A 12,601-nucleotide genomic window follows, 5' to 3' on the forward strand; every position below is an offset into this window, starting at 1 on the left:
CTGTTCACCCCTTCTTCCATGTCGTTAATGAAAGATTAAACAGGATCGGCCCCAGGACAGAGCCCTGGAGACCCCGCTTGTCACTGGCCGCCATCCCGATGATTCCCCGCTAATGGTTACCTTCTGCTTTTGGTCAGTCAACCATGCCCTAATCCACCGGACAGTGCTTTGGTGTATCCCAAAGCTCCTCACTTTCTCCACCAGGATATCATGGGGCACTTTGTCAAAGGCCTTGCTGAAATCCAGGTATACCTCATCCACTGCATCCCTTCCATCTAGCCATCTCGAAACCTTGTCATAGAATTCCACAAGGTTTGTCTGGCAGGACCTGTTTTTGCGGAAGCCGTGTTGTGTGACTGTCAGCCTCCCTTCCCTATCTAGCATCACTAGATCTCTCTTTATTATGAGCCTTTCCATTGTTTTTCCTACAATAGACATAAGGCTAACTGGCCTATAATTTCCCCTGTCCTTTCTACTACCCTTTTTGAAACTTGGGACCCTTCCTCTTCCAATTTACATGCTGAAAGAAGCCCTTTTTGTTGCTCTTGATATTCTTGGCAAGTCTCAGCTCGTAATCGGCCTTCGCCTTGCGAAGAATCCTTCTGCAATGGGCCTCCTCCTCCCGGTATACCCTTTTGTCTATTTCCCCCAGTACCCATTTCCTACGGAGGTTTCTCTTTCGTCTAATCCCTCTAACCACCTCCTTTCGCATCCATGGCGGCACTCTCCTCCGCCTCCCCACCTTACTGACTAGAGGTATCGTCAAGGCTTGTGCCTCCAAAACCTCCCTTTTGAGTGCTATCCACCCCTCCTCAACTCGCTTACCTTCCAGTAACCTATCCCAGGAGACTTTCCTCAGTCTGGCCTTCAGTTGGCCAAAGTTGGCCCTCTTGAAGTCCCAGCTTCTAGTGCTCGACCTGCTGCACATCCCCAGTCCCCTGATCTCAAAGCAAAGGATGGAGTGATCACTCGCATCCAGAGCTCCCCTGATCTGTACTTCATCTATCAGCTCCTCCCTGTTGGTCAAGACCAAGTCAAGGATGTTTCCCCCCCTCGTCACCTCTCGGACACTCTGTATGATAAATCCTCCCTCTATAGCTTCTAGGAAGCGACGTGACCTGGCTGTCACCACCGAGTGAGTCTCCCAAGTAATATCCGGGAGTGAGTCTCCCAAATCTCCCATAATTACTGTGTCTCTCCCTCGAGATATCCTTAGAATCTGGTCTGTCAGGACATCATCCAGGGACTCAAGTTGACCTGGAGGATGATAACATACCCTCACTGTCAGTTTTCACCCAGACTGCCTCTACCGAATCCCCATCTGTGCTGCATTCTATCTCACTGCAGCCTATCCCTTCCCTGACATATAAAGCCACGCCCCCACCTCTCCCTCCCTTCCTGTCCTTTCTAAAAAGGTGATACCCTTCTATGTTCACATTCCAGACTTGCCTTTCATCCCACCAAGTTTCTGTGATTACCAGCAGATCATACCCTCCTATTCCCAGGAGAGCTTCAAGCTCTTCCTGCTTACTACCCATGCTCCTAGCACTGGTGTACATGCACCTCAACTCCTTCCCACCGCTTCCTTTCCTTGGAGTTCCCAGCCTCCTCCTTCCTCCCATCCTCCCTGATACCTGGCCCCTCTCTGTAGGAGTCCTGTCAGTCCCTGCAGTATCTCTAAAACCCTGCTCCCAGAGCCCTGATCCTCCCCCCACACTTGTCCAGTGCAGACACATTACTTGGGGGCCTGAACCCGCCCCCCGGCTCAGTTTAAAGTCTTCCGGACAAAGCTTGCTAGAGCATCTCCAAAGGACCTTTTCCCCATCCTTGAGAGGTGTAACCCGTCCCTTGCCAGAAGTCCATTGGCAAGAAAATGAGTGCTGTGGTCAAGGAACCCAAAGCGTTCCTTCTGGCACCACGCCCTAAGCCAGTCGTTCACCTCGGAGGGCCTTCTGTCCCTTCCTGGCCCAAATCCCCAGACAGGTAAGATTGATGAGAAGGCCACTTGGGCCTTCAGCTCCCTGAGTTTCTTCCCCAAGGCCTCAAAGTCGCTGGTGGTCCCAACCACACCCTGCCTGGCCACATCGTTTGTGCCCACATGGATCACCAGGAGCGGCTGGTGACCCCCAGAGCAAACAAGACACTCCACTCTGTCCTTCACATGCCGGATGCATGCGCCCGGCAGGCAGCAAACCTCCCTTGTCTCCAGGTTGGGAAGGCACACCGCCGCCTCATTGCCCCTCAGCAGGGAGTCCCCAACAACAATCACCCGCCACCGTACCTTCCCGGTACTGGTGGGCAGCCATGCCCTGGCCCTCGCCTCTCCCGCAGCGGCCCCGTTGCCGCCTGACATCCCAGGCTGGGGGTCCTGCTGGTCCCCTGAGGCCTCATCAGCCCCAGCCTCCCCAGGTGGAGAGAACCTGTTTCCCAGCTCCAGATTTGTGCCAGGAGAAGGAGGAGGCAGTGCTGGCCTCCTCCTCCTGTGGGTGACATGCCTCCATGTTTCCGCAGCTGCTCCTCCCGTGGTCTCTCCCTCAACCCTCTGTCCAGAGGGGGGCTGCTCCGGTGGGGCCTGGAGAGCTCTCTCGGCCCTCAGGCACCTCACCTCCTCTTCTGGCAGGGTCACCAACTTGCACCGAGGGCAAGTGTATCCCTGCCTCTCCTGGGGGAGAAGGGCAAACATGTTGCAGCTGTCACAGCGGACAGCAACACCCATGACTCCCACCAAGGCCATCTCCTGGTCTGCCATCGGTATCCCTTCCGAGACCTTACCATGGTCCCCTGCCTTGTCTGTCCTGCAGTTCCTCTCACTCGCCCAGTTCTCCCAGACAAAAACCCACTTGCACACACACACAAGGATAAAATAAACTTAAATTGGAAGAAAAACAAAGCATAGCACAGTGCAAACAAAAACAAACAAACAATTAAACCTCTGTCTCAGGGAAGAGAGTCTTTGGATAGCCAGGGCCCCAGCCAAGGGACGCAGACAAGGGACGACATCCTTCCTCTCTGCTGCTCCTGGCCCTCTGCTCTGCTGCCCAGCTCCTACTTTGCCTTCACCAGTCCCCTGGCCAGTCAGCACTTGCTCCCAGCCTGTGCTTCTGCTGCTCTGCCAAGAGGCCAGAGCCAAAAGGGCTTGCAGTGGCTGAGCGCGGCCTTATCAGTCCCTCAGGCCGGTGGCCCCACCTGTCCGCTCCCTCCTGGCCCCTCTAGCCTCTCTGGCCCCGCCCCCTTCCTCCCCACTGCTCCTGCCCTCTGCTCCCCTGCCCAGCTTCTGCCTTGCCTTCGCCAGTCCCCTGGCCACTCCGTGCTCTCTCCCAGCCTCTGCCTCTGCTGCTCTGCCAAGAGGCCAGATCCAAAAAGCAGTATCTCATATATATCTTGTATATTCAGTAAATTTGTATACTGTCATGTGTTCAAGTCCATCTCACTCAGTGTAACAGACCATGGGAACAGGAAGTTAATTCTTAGGCAATGAGTCCTTTGATTTATGGCTGTCTTTACAAAATAAGACAAGTTCAGAGAGGCTGATAGGTACTGGCTATATGTTACATCAGGTATGGAGAATTATTTACCACACAGAAGCTGCAGCGTTTTCTAGCTCAACCACCATGCAGCAGATTTCTTCTCAAAGCCCTCAAATACAGATATTCAGCCTTTTTCCTTACCATTCTCTGAAGGGACAAACTCCTTTTGCCATGCATAGAGAGACAGAAACAATCATGCCTCACATAGCATGGAGAAACATGCCATTACATGTTACCAAGGGGCCAAAACCTGTCTTGCTTCTGCAAGCTAAGTATCAGACTCCACACACAACTTAGAATAATGTTCTAAGTGTCTCTTACTTTCTTTGGTAGTGAAGTGGTAGCTTAAGTTCCCAACAGGCAAATCCAAAACAACAGTTTCTTTGAAGCAGATAGTCCTGAACAGCTTTCCTAATATAGAACCTTGAGGGACTCCACTGGTTAGGACTCTTCACTGGGAGAAATTGCCATTAATACCCACTCTAAGTCTTCTACCCTTTAACCAGTTAGTGATTCACAACAGAACGAACCCACCCACCTACCCTGTTTCCATGCACACATGCTTTTTATTCCACAACTGCTTAGTTTGCTCAAGAACCTTTGGTGAAGCACTTTATCAAAAGCCCTTTGGAACTCCAGGTAAACAAAGTCTCCTGTCTACATGCTTATTTGGCATTCTCAAAGAGTCTCTTAGTGAGACAGGACTTTTCGGACTGGGAAACAACCTTAATTCCATCGCTGTCACATTAAATATTGTGGTGACCCTGAATATGTTTGGAATAGTTTTCCATTACTAACCATACTTCCATTAGTAAGTAAAGCTGATCCTGATACATCTAGGTTTTGGGATCAGGGCTTCCACCTTAGAATGCCCAGCCTCTAAGAAAGGTCTGGCCAACATTTTTTTAAAAGAAGGAACATACTAGACTTCATCGTAATCTTGGAATACAATCACCACATATTTTTGCTAGGCGAATAGCAGCCACATGGAAGTGTGAGTAGTGAGTAATTTAATTACCGTGGGATGCAGGGAAAAAAACCTGACTTTTCCAGGCCAGGTAAAAGCTCCCTATAATTTAAAGGCACTTAGAGGGTCCTTTAAATAATTAGCAGATAATTTACTATAAAGGTAAAATAATCAACAAAAGATTATTTGTTGAAACAGCAGCAGGGGGAGGAAAAAATATCTTGCCCGCTTATGTTCTCAAGGTTGTTCTAGCTTTACTGCACCTGCTATTAGCATAACAAGAGCAAGTGTGGAAATAGTATTCCCACAACAATTTTCATGTCTAGTTTGGCCTCATCCTTCCCCATTCCATGTAGTTCTTACAACAGTTTATATCTTCCTTGATTAACCTGATGCCCCACTCATCTTTTGAAATCTAGAACCCCTCAGTTGTAGTCAAGAATGCTGGGAATTGTAGTCCAAGACATCCAAAAGCCACCAGTTTGTCATGGCTGGAGTACTCCAGAGCCCAAGCCAGATGTTTTCGTAATTCCATTGAGCAATTCTGAAGTTTCTTGCTGCACCTTCACATGAAACAGCAAGAACTGTGCCTTAGTTAATGCAGGCTCTTACAGGAGCTATGTATGAAGTAAGTTGTCTGTTGAGACTTTCTATCAGGTATTACTGCACTTTCAGGAGAAGCATTTACCAATCCCATTACCGAGAGAGTTACTTGTTGTAGTGCCATGCCATTATTTTACTTACTCCTGTCTTCTCATCAAAAATTTTGATCCCTCCAAAGGAAATGGTTAGAAATATTTTCTGCTTGTGTTCTCCTTTTGAACGAGCTGCAGCAACAATTCCCTGTTGGAAGAAAAAAAAACTGGTTCAGATTCAATATCGTTCCACTTCTGGTTTGCCCACCCTGGTATGGAGGGAACCGTCATTCTGAAGAGAACTGAATACTGACAGTTTTCAATTGACCTTAGATACCACTTTGGCACAATATATCATTCTATTTATAAACCTTTTGGAAGTAAGATCCATTGAATGAAGTGTTACTTCTGTAGAAACCTGTATAGGATGGGTTAAATACTGGTCAGGGTAACACACAAATACCCTCTTAAAATTTTTCACTCTATCTGTAGCTAAAGAAATTTGGAGAATTAATTCATCTTATTTCTCCAGGGAAAAAAAAGTCTAGCAGTTTCTCAGAAATGGGGCTCATCTTTAGTAGTACATGGCTTCTTTTGTACATGGCCCAATCACTCAACCCCTACAGACACAAGTGAAATAATTGTAGCAATTTTGCTGGCAGCCTGACCACAACTGTGAATTGTCCAGAGTGCCCTAGACTGTATGGGTCACTGTATATGGAAAATGGATACCCACAAAAGAAAGTGATGGAAAATATTAAATATTTGGAAACATTCTGCAAACATTCTGCAAAGTGGCTTTATTTTCCTGGTGACACGGTTGGGAGAAGTATTCTGAAAAACCTTGGCTCAGTTCTGGCTTCCGTTTGCTGATCCATTTTAAATACCTTACAAAAATGAAAGGCCCTCCTGCTATGAGCTACATCATTCACATTTTAACAAAACCCACTGATTTTGCTGCAATCAAATCCTGCTGCTCTGGTGGGCTGACGACTTGCAGCAGATCCCACTTTCCTCGCTGTTGCTTCTTGGAACACAGCAGGCGCAATGTTTCATTCTGAAGGCAAAATGAATGAAATCTGCATCCTGGTGAGGAAGTAGAAAATCCAGAGGATCCACATTCTCTGTCTTGAGCTTTTATTTTTCCTTCATAAGTATTATAAGTCTTTTTTTTAATTTTTAAGAATCAAATTCACATATAACTACACACCGATAGAACTAGAATAATCAAATTATTGTCCCACTGGTTCTCAACATCCAAATTAAGGCCTCCAAGCTTATCCATTCATAATGGTTCCCAAAATATAACCTTTTAATTAAAAAAAATCAATTTATTAGCATGCCCTAATCAGTTTGTGTCCCTGACCTTCCTTTTTGCCAAACAGACAGACAGTTGAAATAATAGTAATGATGCTGAGCAGGGCCAGTGAGAGCAGGCAGCTGGCATGGGCCACGTCCCAGCAGGGCCCCACTGAAAACAGCTTGCTCCTGAACTTGGGTATGGCGTCTTACTTGTCCCCCTGCCTCTCGCTCTGACTCAGGGGACAGTGGGGGCACCGAGCAGCAGCAGAGACCTACTAACGCACTGGTTCTGCCTGGCACAAAAGTGATCGTGATGACAGGAAAGTGGAGAAGCAGCAACATGAGCTGGTGTCAATGGTGATGAGAAAGGGGGCTTGACTGCACTTGTATCTTGCTCAAGGGTCTTCAAAACTTGGAGCTGGAGCAGGGACGGGTGCTGGGTGTGAATGTTGTCAGACTTGGCCTGGTCCATCTCATGATTTTTTAAAGCTAGTTTTAAATGAAGTACTATTGTTAAGTACTTACTAGACTGTATCACTTGGCACAACATGTGGGACCATCACATGATTTAATACTGTATACATATAAAAACTAGGTGTCAGAAAAAAGGTTGCAGTCTAGGTTCTTTGCTGCTGATATATTAGCTTTCTTTCCATGCTACACATGGAGCATGTGCTACACATGGAGAGACATTTCATTTTGTTCATTATTTTAACATGATTTGTCCTATTTTATATTTCCCAAGTTAATTTTGCACTTCTCAAAATTTTGTGATGTTTCTCCAATTAAAAAAAAACTTGCACAGAAATGCACACAATGTGGAACAATGCATACAAAATGTATTCACCTTTTCTTGTGGGATGACCAACTGATATGGAATAGGATGGACTAAATTTATCCTTGAAAAAAGCAGACACTGAAGAAAGCAAAACAGAAAGCTGTATCTATCTAGAACTTGCAGGCATCCTTTTTCCAAGAGGAAGCTTTCAGACATGTGACTGCCCCATCTATAATATGAAGTAGTACCATCCAGTTTTACCACACAATCTGCTATTTGTATACACTGAGTTAGATGTTTAGGCCGGGAGGTTCGGAGAGTTCATGAAGAGACTGCATTTCTGCAACCCAGTGCAAAGAGTAGCAATTGGTCAGCTTGCAGAATGCTTGCAGCCCAGCTTCTGTGAAGGAAGGAAGAGTTGCCAATTTAGCTTGGATCAAATGCCCCAGGGTGGAAACGGTTGCATTGGTGGACTGAAGAATGGGAGGAAGTCCTACAGAGAAAGAGACTCTGTGGTGACTGACGGGATGGGAAGACTTAGGGTTGTAAAAGAAAAATGGGGAGCTTGGAGCTGGGGAGTTGAAATATACAAAGGCCGAGTCTCTACAATAAAATTCTGTGGAAACATATTGTACAGAACATGCTTTGCTTCCACTTGCACATTCATTCTGCATTTTATTACTAACTGTTTATGTTTAGGAAATGAGATTTAATACATGCAAGTCTTGCATGAGTATTACACAGGTGGAAGCTATATTTTCCGAATGCATTGTGCTTGGTACCATGGAAACAGATATTTGGAGTGTGTCCTTCCAGTAATTCGTTGTAATATGAAAGTGACAAGAAGAGCCTATTTAGATATATAGGTTTTATTTGTATTCATCAATATTTTGGTGTCTATCCAAGGAAATAACATTTTCAGACTGTGATGCATACTGCTTACAAATTAATGGAACTGGGATTTATTTATTTAAAACATTTCTATGCCGCCCCCATCGCAACAAAGCCTCGGGGCGGCTCACAACAAAAACAAAAACATACAAAAATTATACACTAAAAATATTAAAACCCGGTGCATCTTGCCTTAATTTTTTTAAAATCCTACATAATAAATTAACACTTAAAATAAGTTTTAAATAAAAAGGTCTTAGCCTGGCGCCGAAAAACAAATAATGACGGCGCCAGGCAGACCTCTCTGGGGAGCGCATTCCATAGGTGGGGCACCACTGCAGAGAAGGCCCTCCCTCCTAATATCATTCACAGAGGGTTCCCGGAGAAGGGCATCTGTTGCTGATCTCAAGGGGCGGAAGGGCATATATGGACACAAGCGTTCCTTTAGATACCCAGGGCCCAAGCCGTTGAGGGCTTTATAGGTCATAACCAACACCTTGAACTGGGCCCGGACTTCAATCGGGAGCCAGTGGAGCTGACGGAGAACTGGGGTTATATGAGAACAACGCCCAGTCCCCATCAGCAGCCTGGCAGCTCTATTCTGCACCAACTGAAGGATTGAAAGTAGCTCTCCAATCCACTGCCCTAAATCAGGCTGTTTTGCACTTTCAATTAGTTGCTTGTGCTCCCCTGGGACATTCAGCTATTCGTGTGTTATTTTAAGCTCAAGGCAACATCTGAAATGTGTACTCCGCATTGAATACTCCACCCCCATTGCATGCTTCCTCTTCATCTATTTTATTATATTATTTAACTCTTGCCCTTTCTTCTAGGAGCTCGGGGTGGCACACACGATTTATGTAAGAATCCTGTACAGTCAGTCAGGCTGAGAAACAGTGATGGGCCAAGGTCACCCAGCTAGCTTTGCAAGTGAACAGGGGGCCGAACAAAGAACTGTAATTTACGTCCAATAATCTAGCCACTTCGTAACACTGACTTGGACAGCAGGGAAGAAGCAGTTTAGACAAGTGTTCTGACAGTCTAATGACCATCAGCCCAGGCTCTGTGAGAGACCACACATTTTCACAGAGTAATAGGCAACTGTCACTTAATGCATGTTTCTGAACTGTTCTGTTTATGTGCATGCACATGTACTGTACCCCTATGGATTGTCCATTTTCATACAAAGAAAAGTTGCAGGTTTATCCATCTCAGTGCTCAAAGTTGCTCTTTGAAATATTTATGTCAGATTCTGCATCCCACATGCAGACCACTAGGGCAAGGACCATCTTGGATGGAACCCAATCAATATGGTACACAACATAGTGAAGGTAAAGCTTCAGTGGAAGGACATTAATAATAAAAGAGAAGTAATGTCATTATGGCAAAAACCTATAGAGTGAGAGCAACTGGAATTTGTGGTACCACCTGTTTCTTCTGGTTCTAGTAACCTCATACAGTTATACAGGAAAGTCTCTCAGATATGCTAGCAGGAATTTAATCTCTTCGAGGAGATATGGAAATAGAGATACTCTAAGACAGTGGTGGTGAACCTCTGGCATGCGTGCCACAGTGGGCTGCAGAGCCCCCTCTGTCGGCACACGAGCCAAGTCGTCCCAGCATCGCCCCAGCAGCCGAGCATTGGATATCAGAGTACACAGGGGTCATGTGCATGCTCGGAGTAGTGGTGCCAGGCAATGTCATCACAAGCCGTGACTCATTAGCTGCGACTCGTCCAAGCTTTCTCATGGCCGGTCAGTGTGCTGCCAAGGATATATAATTGCTCGGACTGGCTGTGAGTTATTTCTAAACTAAAACCTCAGTATTCAGGTTTTATTGCAGTGTTGGCACTTTGCGACAAATAAGTGGGTTTTGGGTTGCAGTTTGGACACTTGGTCTCTAAAAGGTTTGCCATCACTACTCTAGGAGAAGAGATAAAGAGGCCAGTCTAGCCTGAATAATAGCAAGAAGGCTCCAAACCACTTGTTGGCAGATGGAACCTAAAATTAAATAACAAATGTGTGACATTTGATTAGGACTAGAGCTGTGTCACGGCACATGATGCTTAAAAACCTCAAGATGCTACTGGGACCTTACTTCATAAGAATCAGTGGAGGCTGGTGGTTCCAACATCAGTGAACTTTAGGCTGAACTTTAAAGGAGCTATGCACAGTGCTAAATTCTTCACCCAAATATGTTTTATGTTTGCCTCTTTAAAAGCTCTGACTGCAACCTGAAGAGGACATACTACTGTGCTGACACTGGAGTCACCAATCTCCAATGCTCAAAATTCCTTTCCAGAACCTTCTCTTTTGTTTTTTTAAGCCGGTTTTTAAGATCGAAGAGTTCTTAAAATGAGGGTGCCCTCTTTAATAAGTAATTTCCACTTTTATGGAGACCAAGGTTTCTGCAACACATTTGAAAAGGAAAACTATGGCTTGCATATGCCCTCAAAAGCAGGATTGATCTGTGATTAACAGCCATGGCTTGGAGCCTCATGCAAACCATAGTTTTCCCATTCAGAAGACCACCAAACATTATTGCAAGGATCGGCAAAGTTTTTGGGTCACAGGCACATTCAGAAACTGGATGAACTGCCTAGGATACCACTGCAGCATGGCTGCCATGGAAGGTGTGTCAGAAGATAGGTAAGGTGCTGAAAAGGCTGCATACAAGGCAGAGGTTGATCTCAGTCCCAACGTGCTAACGGATTCTTTTGGACTGTGTTTGTTTCTTAACCTAGTGGGAGGGCTGGGGCACTTTGCATGCCAGGAAATGTGGCTGGCAGTGTGATGGTACATACTGCTTTATCTATGAACATGGAAGCAAATGATTGAAGTAAAGGAAAAGGAGTAAGAAGAATGGAATGTGTAGCAAAACGTTTTGATTCTGTATATAAACCAACCTGCAAACATTCACCAGGAAACAGCCAAAGACAATCAAGCAATTTCGCATGGGATTCAAAAGAAATAAGACTCAGTGTGAATACACAGGTGAAGGAGTACAATGCCTCATGCTTAAAAGACTTCACATTGTACATTTATTTTCAAAAGTATTTTCTCCAGTCATACATAAAATAGAGATGCTCAACTTAATGGAGGCAATCCTTTTGGCTCTGGCCTCTTGGCAGAGCAGCAGAGGCAGAGGCTGGGAGAGAGCGCTGAGTGGCCAGGGGATTGGCGAAGGCAAGGTAGGAGCTGGGCAGGGGAGTGGAGGGAAGGAGCAGCGGAGAGGAAGGGGGCGGGGCCAGAGAGGCTAGAGGGGCCAGGAGGAAGCGGACAGGCGGGGCCACCGGCCGGAGGGACTGATAAGGCATCATCCCTTGTCTCCGTCCCTTAGCTGCGGCCCGGGCTGTCCGGAGACTCCCTTCCCTGAGACACAGAGGTTTGTTAGTTTGCTTGTTTTGTTTGTGCTGTGCTGTGCTTTGCTTTGTTTTTCTTCCAATTTAAGTTTATTTTATCCTTGTGTGTGTATGGGTTTTGGTCTGGGAGAACTGGGCGAGTGAGAGGAACTGCAGGACAGACAAGGCAGGGGACCACGGTAAGGTCTCGGGAGGGATACCGATGGCAGACCAGGAGATGGCCTTGGTGGGAGTCATGGGTGTTGCTGTCCGCTGCGAGAGCTGCGACATGTTCGCCCTTCTCCCCCAGGAGAAGCAGGGATACACTTGCCCTCGGGCCTCCGAGGTGAACGACTGGCTTAGGGCGTGGTGCCAGAAGGAACGCTTTGGGTTCCTCAACCACGGCACTCGTTTTCTTGCCAATGGACTTCTGGCAAGGGACGGGTTACACCTCACGAGGATGGGGAAAAGGTCCTTTGGAGATGCTCTAGCGAGCTTCGTCTGGAAGACTTTAAACTGAGCCGGGGGGGGGGTCAGGCCCCCAAGTAACGTGTCTGCACTGGACAAGTGTGGGGGGAGGATCAGGGCTCTGGGAGCAGGGTTTTAGAGATACTGCAGGGACTGACAGGACTCCTACAGAGATGGGCCAGTTGGGCAGGATGGGAGGAAGGAGGAGGCTGGGAACTCCAGGGAAAGGAAGCGGTGGGAAGGAGTTGAGGTGCATGTACACCAATACTAGGAGCATGGGTAATAAGCAGGAAGAGCTTGACGCTCTCCTGGGAATAGGAGGGTATGATCTGGTGGGAATCACAGAAACTTGGTGGGATGAAAGGCAAGTCTGGAATGTGAACATAGAAGGGTATCACCTTTTTAGAAAGGACAGGAAGGGAAAGAGAGGTGGGGGCGTGGCTTCATACATCAGGGAAGGGATAGGATGCAGTGAGATAGAATGCAGCACAGATGGGGATTCGGTAGAGGCAGTCTGGGTGAAACTTAGGGGTTTTGACAGGGAAAGAGACTTGACAGTGGGGGTATGTTATCGCTCTCCAGGTCAACTTGAGACCCTGGATGATTTCCTGACAGACCAGATTCTAAGAATATCTCAGGGGAGAGACACAGTAATTATGGGAGATTTCAATCTCCCGGATATTAGTTGGGACA

The 12,601-nt window shown here is 46.7% G+C and overlaps 1 protein-coding gene across 4 annotated transcripts in view; it reads right to left on the reverse strand.

Annotated features, from left to right (window-relative positions):
- The window catches only part of DAB1 (DAB adaptor protein 1), a 204,385-nt gene that overhangs the window by 93,549 nt on the left and 98,235 nt on the right, over window positions 1-12,601 (reverse strand). For all 4 annotated transcript variants that reach the window (XM_044430243.1, XM_044430242.1, XM_044430241.1 and 1 more), the window contains exon 3: window positions 5,239-5,337. In XM_044430243.1, the coding sequence (XP_044286178.1) occupies window positions 5,239-5,337 (99 nt within the window). The remainder of the gene's footprint in view (window positions 1-5,238; window positions 5,338-12,601) is intronic.

Source organism: Varanus komodoensis, unplaced genomic scaffold, assembly GCF_004798865.1.
Source record: "Varanus komodoensis strain SLA01 unplaced genomic scaffold, ASM479886v1 scaffold20_1, whole genome shotgun sequence".
NCBI lineage: Eukaryota > Metazoa > Chordata > Lepidosauria > Squamata > Varanidae > Varanus > Varanus komodoensis.